This window comes from Phyllostomus hastatus, unplaced genomic scaffold, assembly GCF_019186645.2.
Source record: "Phyllostomus hastatus isolate PE091 unplaced genomic scaffold, TTU_PhHast_1.1 phas_contig_159, whole genome shotgun sequence".
In the NCBI taxonomy this organism is placed as follows: domain Eukaryota; kingdom Metazoa; phylum Chordata; class Mammalia; order Chiroptera; family Phyllostomidae; genus Phyllostomus; species Phyllostomus hastatus.
Window position 1 is genome coordinate 41,797,766 of NW_025333640.1, and position 17,783 is coordinate 41,815,548.

Below are 17,783 nucleotides of genomic sequence, written 5' to 3' on the forward strand. Positions count from 1 at the left end.
CGCTGTCCGGTGTGGCCCCTCGGAGGTTGCCTGGCGCTGGGGCGTGCGGGGGTGCTGCTGGCTGCGGGTCAGCGGCAGGCTCTCGTCTCTTTTGTTCCTTTGTCTGCGCTCCGGTGTCTCAGCGAAGTGCTCTGTCGCCCTGCCCGGCGCCTCCCGCCTGTACGTTGGTTGTCCGGCGTGGGAGTGTAGCTGCCTTTCTGACAATTTCTGTAATGGATGAGGATATGTTTCTGTCAGTGGCTGTCAAGGAGGACGCATGTGATTTATAATTCATTTTCTTACTACCTGTCATATTGTGATTTCATAATAAAAATATGTATATATAGCTGGTCTTCATCCTATATTCCTGGCTCAGAGCTGCTGAAACTCTTGGAATTTTCCAAGTGTTAAAAGTGACCAAGGTCTCTCTGAGAAGGACGTTTGGACCCATCTGAGAATGGGGCTGATGGGATGCAGCCCGCCCAGGGATCAGAGGGTTTGAACTTGCAGTCCCAACCCCCCACCTCCCCGCTCTCTGGAGGGCCCAGGGGCTGGAAGTTGAACCCATCACCAGTGGTCAGTGCGTGAATCAGTCACACTTAGGTAAGGAAGCCTTCACAAACCCCCAAGGATTCAGAGCTTCTGTGGTGGTGAAGCACCCGAGTGGGGAGAGAGGACCTGGGAGCTCTGTATATCTATCCACACACCTGGTCCAATCTGCCCTCCACCTGTGTCCTTCATAAACGACTGGTAAACGTAAGTAAATGTTTCTCTGAGTTCTGCGAGCAGTTATGGAAAATTGCAATGGAACCTAGGGGTGGGGCAGGTTGTGGAACCTCCCATTTATAGCCAGTCAGTCAGAAACACAGGTAACAACCTAGCCTAGTGACCAGCATTGAAAATGTTGGGGGCAGGCAGAAGTCTTGTGGACCCTCTGGAGCCCTTAACCTGTGACATCTATGATCTGTCTCCAGGTAGATAGTATCAGAACTGAGTTAATTTCTTGGCAGTGTTCAAAACCTCACATTGAACTACCCTGCCCTAGAGGGAAATTGAGGGGTGCTTAAATAAAATATTAAATTTTCTGTATCTCTTATCCGTACTTTGAGAAAATGAAATGATGGAGTATTATGTAGATAAAGCGTCCGGCTCTTTGTCAATGGAAAGTAACTGTGTGCCTGGCTATGGAGAAGAAGAGCACTTCTCTGGGATCTTGGCTCCCAGCCCCTCGAGTGTGACAGACCACCGCACCTCCCTGCACCGTGCCAGCCTCGCCCCGGAGACGAGATGCTGCAAGTGGAGGGAGCAGATTTGGCTTTTTTGAGTGTCTGGTCACCAGGGCTGCTTTAACTCTGGCAAAGCGGGTACTGTCAACATCAATGACCCCTTCATTGACCTCAGCTATATGGTCTGCGTGTTCCAATCTGAGTCCACTCATGGCATGTTTGAAGGCTCAGTCCAGGCTGAGAATGGGAAGGTGGAAGGTTGTCGTCAGTGGAAAGCCCATCCCCATTTTCCAGGAGCCAGACCCCACCAACATAAACGAGGTGATGCTGACGCTGAACATGCTGTGGAACACACTGGTGTCTTCACTACCTGGGGGAAGGCTGGGGCTCACTTAAGGGTGGAGCCAAGGTGGTTATACCCTCCTCCCCTTCTGTGGATGCTCCCATGTGTGGTGGGTATGAACCATGGCAAATATGGCAACAAGACTGTCGGCAATGCCTCCTGAACCACCTGCCCATGGTCACCATGACAACTTTGGTAGCAAGGAGTGACCGCTGCCACCCAGATGACCATGGGCCCACGTGTGAGAAGCTGTGGTGGCCCAGGCACTGCCCAGAACATCATTCCACCTGTACTGGAGCTGCCAAGGCTCTGAGCAATTTTCATCCCTGAGTCGCGTGAGAAGCTCACTGGCATGGCCTTCTGTGTCCACACCTCCAATGTGTCAGTTGTGGATCTGACCTGCCACCTGCAGCAAGCTACCAAATACAATGACATCAAGCAGGAGGTGAAGCAGGTGTTGAAGACCCCCCTCCAGGGCAAGCTGGGTCATACTGACGGCCAGGTGGTCTCCTCTGACTTTGATGCTGGGCTAGCGCTGCCCTCATTGACCACTCTGTCAGGCTCGTTTCCTGGCATGACAATGAATTTGGCTACAGCAGCAAGGTGGTGGGCCTTATGGTCCACATGGTCTCCAGGAGTAAGAGCCCCCTGGGAGTACCATCAACACCTGGGAAATTCTGGCAAGAGGAAGAGAAGCCCTAAGGCACTGGGGAGTCCTTGACCCAAATCGATCTTGAGACTCTCCAGATCACCAGTTTCCTTGCAGACCCCCTCAGAAAGGGGAGAGGCCTCAAGAGCTCTACATTATCATGCACCCCCAAAAGTTATTTTGGACATCCTATTAAAATATCTCCAGGAACAGACAGGGAATTAGAATGGGGGAACTTTAAGTCTTATTTTAAACAACTGTTTCCTGTTTTTCTTAGTCAGGGAAATAGAAACTAGAAAATATGCCTTTTGCTATTACAAATTAGAAAGAAAAAGAGTCTGGTTTATTTCCTTTCTTATAAGCCATTTTGCACCCAGAGGAAAGTTATTACACATATAAACACTTCAGAAACGAATGTTACAATGGGAATCCTAAAACATTCCCTCATTTACCTCATTGCTTTCCTTTAATGTCAGCTCTCTCATCCTTGAAATTTTGCTTTGGCCCCTAGTAGTTTTTGTTATAAAAGTGGCTATATATATATATATATATTTAAAATACTTTAGAATTATATATAATGGCACCTAGAATGCAGAAAGCAAAGAAAAGGAGGAGAGAATGAAGAAGACATAGAAAACAAAGAATAAGGAAAGAATGGAGAGAATGTAGAAAACCACAACAAAAAATGAAAGGAGAAATGCAGAGGATGCAGAAAATAGAACATGGAGAAAACAGAAAGAACACAGAAAATGGAGAGAACTAGAAGAGAATGGAGAGAATGCAGAAAACAGAGAAAATGAGGAGAGAACTTGGAAGATGTAGAAAGTGGAGAAAACACAGATAACAGAGAAGAAGAAGAAAACAGAACAGGGAAAATGAAAAGAATGAAGAGAGAATGGACAGAATGCAGGGAATGGATGAAATGAGAAAAGAATGGAGAGAACGCAGAGAGGATGGTATGGATGCAGAAACTGCAGAGAACAGGAATGGAGAGAATGCAGAAAACAGAGAATGAGGAGAAAGCAGAGAGAAGGAGGAGAGGATGGAGACAAAGAGCCAATAATGAAGCAAATGAAAATGGGGAGGACATAGACAATGAAGAGAATGTGGTTAATCTTATTAAAGTGTATTTTTACTAAGAAATCACCCATTTTCTCAAGGTTTCTAGTTTGATGCAATAGACTTTTCTTATTTGAGTCCTAATTTTTCTCTCTATTTTTGTACAGAATTGTTAAAATTAATAAACAAATATTAATACATTCTTCTTAACTGAATTCTATATTTTATTCAGTTTTCCTACATTCAAGGCTCATTCTCAGTCCTGGCCTCCATTTGTTCAAGTACTCGCTGATCTTCCAACCAGAGAGGTTGATGTTAACATATGGAATTCCTTTTGAGTGATGGAGTGGTGTGGTCTGAACTAAAACCAGGAGAAGAAAGTGGGGCTGGTGTGGCTGTTGTGGCCTGAGAATTGAAATGTTGTGAGTTTGATTCCCAGTCATGGCTCATGCCTGGGTTGAGGGCCAGGTCCCCATTTGGGGGCATGGGAGAGGCAACTGATCAATGTGTCTCTTGCACATTGATGCTTTTCTCCCTCTCTTTCTCTATGCTCTCCTCTCTCTCTGAAAGTAAGTAAAATCTAAAAAAGGAAAAAGAAAAATAAAGTGGGGCCTGATGAAGAGTCTCAACATTGTACCTATGGTAGACACTTTATTCTCTAGACTGGGGTGGGGGAAGCTGTCGCTAATTGTCATGCATGGGAAGTGCCAGGATTAGATCCCTAATTTTGACAGATTGAGCTGGTCACAGTGTGGAGGTTGGACTGGATGACAAAGGGACAGAGAGAACAGTGAGAAGACTGGTGAAAGGAGGTGCTGGCCAGAGCTGAGGCGGGACCCTGAGTTTGTTGAGGAGCAGGGGTGTGAGGACCAGAGGCTGTGGTCAGTGCTGCCTTGAGGAGGAAGCCAGACTGGTGCAGGAGTTACTACCTAGTGGGACTTCCGTTATCTGAACAGTGGTAGGAGAGCTCATTTTGCTAAAAGGAGACTATTTGCTAAATTCTTGATGTATTCAGCCCATAGAAGGAAAAGGGACAAAGTAGGGAAAAGAGAGGGAGAGCAAGTGTTGGGCAGGAGCTTCATGGAATCCTTCCAGCCACCCTGAGAGGGAGCAATTACCCCATCTGGCAGAGGACAAGACTGAGTTTCCCTTTCTTTGCCTAAAGTCACAGTTAATGAGTGGTTGGGCTGCTGGAGGACAGGCAAGAAGTAGAAGTGGGGAAGTCACTGTAACAGGGATCTCATACTGGTTGTGCTCCTGTGAAGGACCAAACCACCTCCTCCCTCCGGACCTGCTCCTTTCCCAGCTGCTTGCCCAAGTCCCACCCCAAACACCAGCTGGGGTGGGTGTGTGGCAAGGTGGACCTTTAGGTTATGAACACAGTTTCTTCAGATAGAATGACCAAGATCCAACCCAAACCTGTAAGGACTATGGGATTCCTCTGTTTGTCCAGAATACTGTCTGTGCATGCTCTTCTGGCCCATCTTGGCTCATTTCAGTCTCAGTTCTGGACTTTGAACTATATTAGAATCAGTTTTGAGTTTAAATACTCATAATAGGGAATTTACAAATGCCCCTGCCTCATCTATGTGGATTGAAGATATAAAATTAGATACATGAGGGGTTTAAAGTACGAACTGTATGGAAGTGAGCTTATTACAGGGATCTGGATTCTAACTTTAATGCTGAGAGAATGGAGCCTTTCAAGCAGGAAAATCCTCTTTGCTGCCATCTCGTGGGCATTTTTGGAATAATACAGTGGTCATGACTAGGAAAAACTTTCTGCTGCTACCTCGTGGACATCTTGGGAATAACACTTGGTTGAAGGTTACTAGAAAAAGTATTTATCTGCTGAAATCTAGTGTATATCTTGAAAATAACAGATGGATGCTTGTAATCACCAAATGATATTCTTTGCTACCATCTCGTATGCATCTTGGATATAACACCAGAATGTATGTCATCATGTTATTCTCTGCTGCCATCTAGTGTGCAACTTGTAAATAACACCAGAGTGCAAGCAGTGATTTGGGACCATTAAGCTATGTGTATTCCTGCCGTATAAATTTATTATTTACCATGAGTAGTAATGTTTTTGTTACAAACACATCAAATAATAAAGAGATGTGCAAATTACCTCTAGTCTCTCCTACTGGGTGTATATGAGATTATCTCTCCAAAATAGGTGTCATCTTTTCATTATAATCTTGTGAAATATTAAAAGTAGTACCACATCAAAGCTCTTCTAATTTGGTCAACTTCTGGAATCAATGCTTTTTTTTATTTTATTTATTTTTTTAGAGAGGGGAGGGAGGGAGAGAGAGAGAGAGAGAGAGAGAGAGAGAGAGAGAAACATCAATGTGCGGTTGCTGGGGGCCATGGCATGCAACCCAGGCATGTGCCCTGATAGGGAATTGAACCTGCGACACTTTGGTTTGCAGCCTGTGCTCAATCCACTGAGCTATGGCAGCCAGGGCTAGTGCATGAAGAATTTTAAAAATTTGCACAGAAATTAAAAATATAAAAATTCTTTGTAAGAGTCAAAGGTATATGAAATGAGTCCTTAATTTCTAAAACATCTGATATGGAAATTTTTGACTTTAGAGGGGATTTTACTGTACTTCGGAGTTGGACCATCACCATGGTCCAACTTTGTTGGCACCAAGGTCCCATCCAACTTTCTAGGGAAAGTTCTTTTCTTTCTGTTTTGAGGAAGAACAGAGGTGCCCACCTCTCCTGGTCGTAAGCTCTCTCTTCCACTTGCTGCCCCACTTGCTGCCCAGCTCCTGGCCATACTCGTCCCCATACCAGACCAGCAGCTCAGAGCCCAGCCTGATGACCCAGCAGGTTCGATAGAAAATCTGCCTGTGGTTTTGAAAGGCCACCAGGTTCTGCTCTTCATCATCCCGGGCACAGTTCACATACCTGGGATTGAGGCAGAGGAAGGGAAAGAAAACCACAGTGATGAGTTCCCACTACCTGTTACATCCATGTCCAGCTCCTCACTGATTCTTAAGGCCTTCAGGCTCTGATGTTGCCCACTGCCACTAATGCTCCTGGGGAACCTTTATTCACTGTCTGAGCGTCTGTCAGCATGTCATGTGAACTCATGTCTCCAAGTCCTGTTTGCAGTGCTAATCCTGCCTAACACCATTTTCTAAAAACCCAGTTCTAGACTTAACCTCCACCTTGATTGGCCATAATATCCAGTGAGCTCTGGGTTCTCTAGACACTAAATCAAATTCTGTTTGACAACCCAGAATCTGGTGCTTGATGTAGACTCAGTTTCTAGATTAGTTCACGTCATTCGATAGTCAGGCTAAGCCCATCTTCTCTTGTGAGGTCTTTCTCCAGGCTCCCCACACTTAACTTGGGGTACCATTCACTTGTCTTCCCAAGGTTCCCATAGAAAGTTGGAGGTCTCTTTGTCTTAGCAAAATGACACAGAATAGTAACAGTTGATTCACATTCTGTTTCCCCTGATGAGAGCCTCTCTCAGAAAAGGGGCCCATGACCATTCCTCTGCAGACCTCAGAGCCCAGCTGTAGTTTGAAGTGAGGCTGGGATGATTTGCTGCCCTCATAGCTGTAGGCCATCCTTGGTTTGTGCTCTCCTGACACTGCTCATCTCAAAAAATAGGAAAATTACAGTTAAATATTTCTGAAAGCAATTGTTTCATGTGTGTCTGCAATAAGTCTTTCATGAGGACATGGTTTGTGTGATCTCTTTAAGTAATAAATTCCTTTGTCTAAACTGGAACATAATATGTGCTTAATTAGTGTTGATTAGATCAATAAAAGTATAATCAAGGATCCCAGGAGAATCTAGGCTCTTCTAGGTTTTTCTGCCCCAGGGCCCAAATTTGGTCTAGCATCAAAAATTTTATAGAATTTTTCTATAGAAACTCTTTATGTTTTCAAGAATATATGCTATATTTCTATCTCCTTTTTTTCTAAATGTCTCTTGATATGAAAGAACACTGTGTGGAGAAAAAGAGGAACAAAGGGTTAAGAGAGACCACTGGGGAGGTGTGATGACAAGGAAGAGGAGTATCCCCTCTGGCACCCAGTGACCGGTCGACCTCACCTCATCCAGTTGGCCCAGGATTTGTCCTTTCCATCCACATACTCATAGCAGTTTCTCCTTTTGGTGATCTGAGTTTCAGAAAAGAATTTAAAGACCTTTTATTTTTTTGGTGGGGAGGTAATAGTCAGAAGAATTATTTTACCCTACTGTGATCAAAGCTCTTCTAGTCTGCATGAGGACTCAACTGCCAGTTGTGACCACATGATATTTTTCTTTCTCATCATCTACACATCTGAGTCTACCTGTCCAATCAGAGCAGGAGCCCCACAAGGGAGGAGCCAGTCCTTTGTGTCTGCACCACTTTGCTCCCACTTACCTTCTGATCCTTAAATAGGAGCTCTGTGTTCATGGAAAGTCCAGTCAGTACACAGAGCTAATATATTGTCCCCTCCATGTCTAGCATTAGGAGGTGAGGTCCCACCAGGCCACAGGGAGGGTGTGGGAAGCCAGAGGACAGGGGAAGAGGTAAACCTTCTCACCAGCCAGGAGTAGCCGCCATTGGCTGCCTCTTCATCTTCTGAGATGTGTCCTTCATAAGGGCCAAAATGCAGACCCACTGGCAAGTCAGCTGCCTCATTCCACACTCCAAGCCCAGCCTCAGGGATGCCTAATGGCCCGATTCTCAACCCAGGGGGCAGGGTGAGGGCTGAGCAGTGGAGATGCCCCTTGTCCACTACACTGTCCATTACAAATGTAGGGGTCCCATGCACAGCACAGCTGTCGATGAAGAAGTTCTGACACTTCTCACAATCTGGAGATGAGAGCAACAGAGGTTAGGGAAGGTATAGTGCTTGTACCTGGACACAAAGAGTTTCAGAGGGACAGCCCAGACCCTCATATCACTGAGCCCCAACCCTGCACTCCTGGTTAGTGGAGGGAGGGAATGATGTAGGGACTAACTGGCTAGATGCAATTATTGTATCATAACATGCTACTAAGTGATGGTCACTTACAAAGGTAGTCATCATCCTGGGGCTCACTGACCTCTTGGTACATATGGCCCTTTCTTTCTCGCAGGCTATACATCTTCACATCTACCTCCTTTCTCCTGGATTCTAAGTTGGAGAAGTGCTAGGTTGGTGGGGTCTGGAGTGTTAGTTCCCATTTTTCAGAAAACAGTCAATCTCCTCCCATCAAATTATCACCTGTCCCTTCTACATACTCTGGCATTTAGAAGGTTTCCTAACTATTGGTTCAGAGAGACTAAGAGTCCACACTGACTACAGATGATTGATTCAATATTAGTTTCTAGATCTTCCCAGGATCAGGGTTAACTTCCCAACCTTCACTCATTCATAAAATATTGATGGAGTGCACATTATGTGTTAGGCATTGAGGAAAGGCCTGGGCACACAACACCAATAAAGTGTGGTTGCTATAATCACAGATGGATTTATTGGACAACTTGCATGTGTCAATTATTTTAAATGTAATTTAATGTTTTCAAACAATATATGAGTGATGTTTCCTTATCTTCACTTTACACATTAGCATTCGGGAGCTCAGAGAATTTATAGGATTTGCCTAAAGCTCCAGTGCTAACTTCAGTCTCAGCTTAGCCCAGCTTAAATCCAGGCCCATCCAAAGTCCACCCCACAGACCTAGGACATATTTATCAGTCCTTTTGTAGGACTTATAGGAGCTAACATTTCTGAATTATTTTCTCTTACCTGACTTTTCTCTAATGTGCTCTCCAGAGGCACTTGTTTCTGCAGGAGGGGACAGTGGTTTCTGGGCCTGCTCTGAGTCACTTGCAGTCAGCAAATTCGCTGTTCTGGACAATTCCTTCAAACTAGATTCATTGCTTAATGATGGTCTGGACATTGCCTTCAATGTGAGGGTCATATATTAAAAGGTAACATGCATTTATTTAATTATTAAGGGCTTATGATATATTCTCACATGCATGAGTGTAATTAATACTTCAGCAGCCCTTGGAAATATCTGGGGAGTATGAATATTAGAATGATAAGAAAGGGCCTATATGGGTATTGAATTCAAGACTAGAACCCATGCCTTAGGCTCTTTCTTTTAAACTTTCTCTTTGATAGTGAGAGTGAGGCATATGTGGAAGAGAATAAAGAAATATTTGGAAGAAACATAATAAAGAAAATGATGCTAAAATTCGCAAACTGTTGTATCTTGGAAAGAATATTTGTAATCAGATTAGCTGGTTCCCACCAATTTTGTTTGAATGAAGTTGTACCACTAGCTAGTTCTCTTCAGTTTCCTGATCTACAACACGCTCATTCTTATTGTTACAGTGACCATGAGATACAACGATGTTCACTGTGTATAACAATATAAAGTGTTCTGTGAGCTGCGTAATACAGTATGGATGTGAGATTACAGTCCTGCCATCAATGTTACCCTCAGCTGTCTCCATATTTGATATCTCACAGAAATTATCTTCAGTGTTCATTGGCCCATTCTAGTTTAATTTGCAATTGTGAAATCATTTATTCAGCAAATGTTCAGGGGCCCTTGGGGCCATGAGACTTCTGAGAAGAATGCAGTATGGACCAGCCTTGGAAAGAGCTCACAACACAGAGGTAGGCGGTCGGTTGGCTAAACAAATGATTCCAAACAGGGTGAGAGTTGTCTCATTAGCACTCAGAGAAAGAAGCTGTTACTTCCTCCTACAGGGATGGGCATTTGAAATCGGTTGCGGATGGATGAGTTTCTGTTGAATAGTGTGTAACCTATATGCAGTCCTTAAGCCATTTTATCACTTGTTTCTCAATCATCAAACCTGAAGCTCCTGAGGGCTGGGAGATGCTTTCTTAGAGTGGGAGGCTCTGGTGCTGCGGAGCCTATACCCTTCTTTATGTGGCACTTTCCACTGTACAAACTGCCTGCACATCAGACACTTCCCTTGCAGGGGTGTCCAGACTGTGGTCCGCAGGCTGCATGCAGCCCAGGATGGCTACGAGTGTGGCCCAGCACAACTTTGTACATCTACTTAAAACATTTGTGATTATTTTGTGACTACATGTTGCAATGTATTTAATGTGTGGCCCGAGACAACCCTTCTTCCAGTGTGGCCCAGAGACGCCCAAAGGCTGGACACCCCTGCGGGGTCTGGCTGCGTCTCTCACTTCAGCATAGCGGGAAAGAATTTCGGATGGAATCATGAGTCAGATGAGTGGTGTAATGATACATAGAAGAGACAGTGTAAACTCTATAAAACTATGACAGTTTTACTGAGTAAGTGGTTCAGAGAAGGAGCTACAGATTAGATTGCACTGCCTCTAATACACAGGATCAAACACTTCTATGTCTCTGAAATTCTGCATTCTCCTACTCTTACCTGCATCTGTATCCACGGGGAAGTTCTTCTTGTCAGCAGGGTTCGGAAACACTCACCTTGTGGTGTTTACTCTGCTCCCCTCTGAAGGCCACCCAAGAAGGTTTGACTAAAAGATGATGAGAAATCAGTGTTTTGGTTGGTAAATGTTTCCAAAATCTAGAGACTCTCATTAGGTACCCAGAATTCCGAATCAGAGGGTAGGCCAAGGGCAATCCAAGGATGATGGAAATGTCTTCTGAGCCATCATTAAGGCTTAAGCTTCTATTCGGGGCACCAAGTAATATTCTTAAAATGCTTTGAAAAAAAAACTAGACAAAGCATCCTATGTGCTTAATCCTACATTCATAAAGTATTTATTATATATATTAAAAAATAAATTAGCCCTGGCTGGTGCAGCCTGTGAACCACAGGGTCGCTGGTTCGATTCCCAGTCAGGGCACAGGTCTGGGTTGCGGCCGGGTCCCCAGCAGGGGGCGCGTGAGAGGCAACCACACACTGATGCTTCTCTTCCTCCCTCCCTAAAAACAAATAAAACTTTAAAAAGCCTTCCTTACTTAAAAAATAAATTCGCCTTTCATGACAAAAATATAACAAAGGTCCTGCGACCGTGCAGGGGCGCCGTGTACAACGTCACACGACCGTCCTCCGTCCTGTCTCCTTCATTCCTGCGGCACCGTGGCCGCCTGGCGTCTCCCCCCACGGGCCGTAGGCGTCGTCGGGCTCTGTCGGCCGCACGCAGTCTCGGGAGGACTTCCCGCCACGACCACGCCCGGACCTCGGCGGTGCGATCGCAGACGCGCGAGAGCGGACCAGCCCCGCGGACCGGACCGCGCGCCGGGTTGGACGCCGCCCCCGCCGGAGAGCCCAGCGCCCGCGGGCACCAGCGCCCGCGGGCACCGCGGGGAACGAACGGCGCCCCCCCCACGCTCCCGCGCGGCCGGCCGGGCACTGCGGGCTCCCGCGGCTGGCCTGCGCGCCCCTCCTCCCTCCTCGGGGCGAGTCCGTCGGACCTCACTCGCGTCCGTGGCCGCTCGCCGGTGCGCGCGCGAACACACGCGACCACGTGCTCGTCTGAGGACTTCCCACGGACGCCCTCGGCGGCCCGCCGCGGCCATCACCTCGCTGCCTGGGCGTCCACTCCTCGTCCGAGTGGTCGCTGGCCGCCGCCCGGGGCGCGGCCGCCCGCCTGCGGCGGGACCTGAAGGCGGGCCGCGGGGCCCGGGGACCTGCGGAGAGACGGAGCCTTGGCCCGAGAGCGCAGCGCCGGGGCGGGCCGCACGGGGGCGCCGCGGGCAGCCGGCCGCCGTTACCGAGGCCGAGCAGCACTTCGTAGTTGCTCTTCACGTTCCGGTACCGGCCCTTCTCCCAGGCGCCCATCGCCGCCCAGTCTGCCCGGGAGAAGTAGGCGGCGATGTCCTTGAAGGCGTCGTCGTCGGCCTGCAAGGGCGGGAGACGGCGTGGGGGCTGCGGCCGGCCGCCTCCGCCCGGGGGCGCCCTCCGCCTCTCGCCGGCCCGCGACGCCGCCCCGCGGCAGCCGGGTCCGCGCTGGCCGCCGCCCCGCCGCTCACCTGCGCCGCCCGGCCCGGTCGCGCCGCGTCCCCCTCGGGGCGCTCCTGCGGCTCGCGGTCGGGGCTCATGGCGTCCCTCCCCGAGTCGGTGGCGCCTGTGGAGGGAGAGGGCGCTGGGAGGGCCGCACGCTTCTCCCCCCCCCCCCCGCGGCTGGCAGGGCGCCCGGAGCGGGGACGTGGGGGCCCAGCGGGACGAGGGCAGTGGACGGGCCACGCAGAGCCGCCCGCGGCGGCGCACGGTCGGCCCCTTCCCTCCGGGGGCCGCCTCAGGAGGAGGCGCGCGGCCCGAGGCCCCCGACCGGGAAGGCGGCTTTCTGGGGAAGGGGCGCGGGGCCGCCCCGAGCCCTGGGGAGTCCGCGCGGCCGAGGCGCGGTCCCCAGGAGACGGCCGTCCGTCGGGCGCCGGGGCTTCGGGGCCCTCAGGACCAGACCCGGGGCTTCCAGGCCGAGCGCGCGCGGTGCTGGCGGCGGGGGAGGCCGCCGGGCCTCCGAGGCTGAGGAGACCGGGGGCCGCTCGCCGTGGGCTCTCCCGACCCCGCGTCTCCGGACGACGGCGTCTCTGAGTTTGGGGAGATTCGGTCCCTGTGGGCGCGCTGCCGGCCGGGTGCCCGGGCTGAGGGGAGCTGGGGCTGTCGGGCTGTTCGGGGGTCTGAGCGTCGGGGGAGTTAGAGTATGTCCGGGCGAGGAGGTCTGGGGGTCCCGCGGGTTAGCGGACTTGGGGCCCCCGCCCCCAGCCTCTGAGGATGAGGGCACCTAGGCTCTCATAGGCTGGACTTTGGAGGCCGTGGGCTAAGGGTTCCACGTGGCAAGGTCCCCGTTTTCCTGTCAGTCTCCCGGATCCCCTGCCTCGCTGCCCACCCTGGCCTTGGCTTCTCAGCTTCTGTCTTCCCGCCCTCAGGAGGTGTGACGCACGGGGGGCGAGGCTCCAGCCAATGTAGTGCAGCGGGCACAAGCAGCCAATCAGTGCTGAGATCGCAGGGTCTGCTCGCCAATTGGCGGTCAGAAGAATCTGAAAAGGCGGGATGGGGGGTGGAGCCTGTCTGTCAGTCTTGGTTTCCCAGGCCCGCCGCATCCTGCGGGGATTGGCTGCTCTGGTTCCTGCGAGTGCCTGTCACTCAGCCTGCAGCGAGGACCGCGGCTTGGTGGTTTCCGTGGCTAGTTTTTCAGCCGCTGGTGAGGGACCCTCCCGCAGGACATGGGAACCTCGAGCCCGGGCAGGTCTTCAGGGTGGATGTGGCCCTCCTGCCACCTGACAAAGTGTCTTTGTTCCACCAGACTGTGGTCGGGATCTCCAACTTTCGTCTAGGCCCGTCTGTGCCCCCCCTTATCGAACCCACTTTCAGTAAGAGCTGTGTAATCAGTGAGGACGCGGTCAAGACTGCATTGCATTCTGGGAAACTGTTGTCAGTAAATTCTGACCACGCAATTCCTAGACACAAAATACGTCCCAGAGGGCCCAAAGACTGAACACATGGAATAATAGGTATACCAGAAAAGCCATGGGGAGAAGTGGTGATACGAGTAATAGGTTTATTGAAGTAGCTTTAGCAGGTCTACAAAGGCTTCAGAAATAAGAAGACAAGATATAAGCAAACAGAAATGAAAACAAACAAAACACCTTGAGAAAACCTACAAGTATTTTGCACAAATATAAGGCACCTAATCTGAGGACCGGGGTCCAGGGTCAGTGTAGCTGCCACTGGCTTTCATAGAAAAAAACGGAAATAGGGTTTCGGGCCCTCACCTCATTTTGAGCACAGAAAGATAACTTCATTTCCATGGGTCAGAAATAAGCCAACTAACTGTAATTATTACTGTGAAATTGCATAAAGGGGAACCTCACCAAAATGGAGTTGGCGGGTGAGAGGGAGTGCTCTCACGTAGCACCACCCTGGGTCAATTACAGGAAAAAGTGTCAACCACAGGCCCCCCCCAGGAAGATGTACTGGTGCCTCCCAGCAGACACTGACTTCCCAGCAACTCAGCCAGAGAGAAACCGTGGAAGTGCAATATGACTTACTTCCATGGAAGTCAACCCACAGAAGTTCTTTACATTCGAAGACCACGGTGCACTCAGGAAGACACCAGCCTTCCTCATCTCAAAATCTTTCATGGAATCATAACTTCTGCAGAAATCTTCATACATCTGTTTTATCGGTTCAGCCACAGCAAACTTATAGAAAGATGCACCCCCCAGAGTCATACAATGATGGCTCCAGCAACATGAAATCACAGATGGCTGGCCTTAAGGCCACACATCCGGGGTTTTGTCAAGGCCTGGAAAAATGGTAGTTACATTCTCCTGAATAACAACGTCCTTCCTTGGGGTGAAAGGGATCCCAACTTAACGCTAATTCAGGTTGGCCAGTTGGATCCTGACAAAGAATTTGGACTTTGTATTATCAATAGAACATACAAGAACTATGTAGAATGATCTGCCCACAATAATTAGTAAATGTTTATTAAGTGATGAAATTCACTGTCATGAACATACAGGGTGGGGAAAATGTAGGTTTACAGTTGTGAGTGTTCAAAACAGAGAATTTATTCTTGCATTATTTATTAATCATTGTACAATTTCCCATACAAACCTACTGCTGCCCTACCCTACATGTGGTTCTATGTAGAATAAGATGAGCAGCAGTTATGAACCACATCTTATACTTCATATGTTTATACAGATTATATTTGCTGAATCTATGAGTCAAATTGATTCTGTCTTCTTTTTTAAATGAGAATAAGATTTACTCAGCCGTCGCGAGGGCAGTAACTGTGAGGATCAGAACCAGAGTCATGCCTGTGTGTGAGTGCCCAGGCTTTCTATTCGGGACAGAGGGTGGGAGTGGGCCCTTTTGTTACAGTGCTGTTATGGCTACAGGGCACTGATGAATGGTCGTTGTTATTTTCTCCCTGCAGGTGCACCTGCTCTTGTTTTTCTTCTTCTTTAACAGGACTCAGAGCAGCAGTAACTGGATCCCCCACTCTCACTCACAGGACTCAGCACTGACATCCCGGCACCCCCAATCTCTCAGGCTTATCCCCTCTACACAGTCCCATGAACCTATGTGACAGGACCCCTGCTCTCTCAGGGGGAGCCCCTCCCCCAATCACAGGGCTCAGATACGAGGTGGTGTCAGGGCTCCATATTCTCTCGGGTGAGACCCCTCCTCACACTCAGAGAACCCAGAGCTGATGGGACAGGTCCCTCTGTGCTGGCAGAGTGGACCTGCTGGCTCTCAGACGCCCACTGCCTGGAAATGCTCTGCTCTGCTGCCATCTAGTGCACATCCTGGGGATGGCACCTATTTACTCAGCAGCTGCTCAGACCGTTTTGCGAGGAAGCTTGGAATCTCCAGGGCACCTCACCCCATCCCCAGCTCAGCAGGTCTTACATGCCCATCCTTGTTGGGCCCAAAGCTCACGTGACAGGGCCCATTACTGCCACTGGGGGGACCTTTCCCCAAACTAATTTGACAAGACCCCTGTTCTCCCAGAGAGGGACCCCTGTCCATGACCACAGAACCCAGAGCTGAAGTGACTCGACCCCCTTACTCTGGCAGCTGGGCCCCTTTGCATACTCATAGGCCCCGAGCTGATGTCACGGGACCGCTGCTGTCTCTGGGTGAAACCCCGCCCCATGCTCCCTGAACCCCCTTAACTGGAGTGGATGCGACACCACCCCTGTTCTCTCTGATGAGACCCCTCCCAGCACTCGGACGATGCAGAACTGTGACCACAGGACCCCACTCTCCCAGATGGGCTCCCCAGTCACGCACAGGGCCCAGACCTGGTGTCACAGGCCTTGCTGTTCTCTTAGGAGGGACCCCTGGCCGTACCGATAAGACCCTGTGCTGAGGCAACACGGCTCCTCACTCTCTGGTAGGACCGACACCTTCTTATAGCCACAGGAGCAAAAGCTGCAGCTGCCGTGCCCTCTACTGTCTCCAGTGTGACCCGGCCCCCATGTCACAGCACCCAGAGCCTATGTGACAGGACCCCCTGCGCTCCCTGGGAGGGACCCTGCACACACTCGGGGGCCCCAGAGCCAAGGGGACAGGAACCACTCTTCTGCCTGGTGGGACAGTTTTCTAGACGCACAGGGGACAGAGCTTGTGTGATGGGCTCCCTACTCTGTCAGGTGGGAGCCCTTCCCACCTCCACGGGTCTTGGCTGTCAGGCAGGACGCCTGTCTTTCCCAGGTCGGGGCCCTCTTCACTGTGGCAGGACCCCACTCCTGGCAGGGACAGGCCCCTTCCCACACGCCCCAGACCCAGAGTTCAGATGGCAGGGCCCCCTACTTTCTCAGTGAGGGGCCCACCCCACATTCACAGGACCCCAAGGTGATGAGACAGCACCCCCGACTATCCCATGTTGGACCCCCACACACTCTCTGGGATCCTGGCTGATGTCAGAAGACCAGGTGTCCTCTCTGGTGGGGCCTCTCCTCCTGCTCACAACACCCAGTGCTGACTGGGAACCACAGCTTCCTCTTCCTGGCGAGGTTTTCTTCCTGCAATTCTGGGACCCAGGGCTGAAGTGACAACACCCCCAGCTCTCTCTGCAAAGCCCCTGTTCCCGCACCCACAGCACACAGGCGATGGGACAGGACCTGTCACACCCACAGGTGGGGATGTTCCCCGAAGTCACAGGGCTGATGTGGCCGAGCCCTGTGCTCTTGGAGGAGGGCTGTCTTCAGGCTCCCAGGACCCACAGCTGAAGTGACAGGACCCCCTGCTCTCTCAAGTCGACCTCTCCCCACAGTCACCGGGATCAAAGGTGAAGGGTCAGGACACTTGCATTTCACAGGGAGGGGCCTTTCTCAACCCTCACAGGACACAGGTGTGCAGTGACAGGACACTCCCATCTCTCCTGTAGTCCTCTCCACACTCAAGTGGCCCAGGCCTGAGGTCACAGGACCCTTACACTCTCAGGTGGGGCCCCTCTCCTTGCTTATAAGACCCAGAGCTGACTTGACACCACCTCTTATGCTGTCTGGTGAGGACCCAGAGCTCATGTTATGGGGCTCCAGCCTCTCAGGTAATAGTACTTCTCCCAGCAGTCAGAGGACCCAGGCCTGACTTGTCAGGACCCCTTTTTTACACTCTAACACACACCGCCATCTAGTGAGCATTTTTGGAATAGCATCTGAGTTGAGGCCAGCAGAAAATGTTACTTTTTGTCGCCACCTCGTGGACATCTTGGGAATAGCACCTCTTTTGTAACATCTGCTCCTATCATTTTGCAAGGTCACTTTGAAGCCCTTCTGCCCCTCACACCATCATAGCCTCAGTACATTGTATGTGCCCACGTTTCCGTTCTATGTCTGATGTTCTTCTGCATGTGGGGTTCCTGACTCTCATGTGAGTGAGGTTCCCATGCCTGTGCATATCTCAAAATAGGTTGTTTCATTTGCTGATCTGTGTTATACCTGTTGGATTGTTAGACCAGCCCAAAGATTCTTGAGGCTAGAGGAAGGATCATTTCTCCACCATGTAATCAAACAGTCAGATATTTAATAGCAGTTGAATTTGTGGAGTACATGTTCGTAACCATTTACTTAAGTA

General features: G+C 50.0%; 1 protein-coding gene across 1 annotated transcript; it reads right to left on the bottom strand.

Annotated features, from left to right (window-relative positions):
• Positions 1 to 1,432: 1,432 nt before the first annotated feature.
• Positions 1,433 to 12,289, bottom strand: LOC123813673 (histone-lysine N-methyltransferase PRDM7-like). Its single transcript, XM_045830809.1, has 10 exons — positions 12,221 to 12,289; positions 11,963 to 12,089; positions 11,771 to 11,878; positions 10,709 to 10,758; positions 9,013 to 9,169; positions 8,296 to 8,397; positions 7,822 to 8,093; positions 7,343 to 7,410; positions 5,988 to 6,181; positions 1,433 to 1,575 (listed from the first exon to the last, which is right to left on the bottom strand). Exons 1-10 carry the CDS (start codon positions 12,287 to 12,289, stop codon positions 1,433 to 1,435), a joined length of 1,290 nt encoding a protein of 429 aa, XP_045686765.1.
• Positions 12,290 to 17,783: the final 5,494 nt, after the last annotated feature.

Excerpts from the sequence above, each read along its gene's own strand:
- LOC123813673 (XM_045830809.1), bottom strand. The coding sequence starts at position 12,289 with ATGAGCCCCGACCGCGAGCCGCAGGAGCGCCCCGAGGGGGACGCGGCG. Across the intron at positions 12,090-12,220 it reads GACCGGGCCGGGCGGCGCAG|GCCGACGACGACGCCTTCAA; the intron begins GTGAGCGGCGGG and ends CCGCCCTTGCAG. Across the intron at positions 10,759-11,770 it reads GTGGACGCCCAGGCAGCGAG|TCAAACCTTCTTGGGTGGCC; the intron begins GTGATGGCCGCG and ends ATCATCTTTTAG.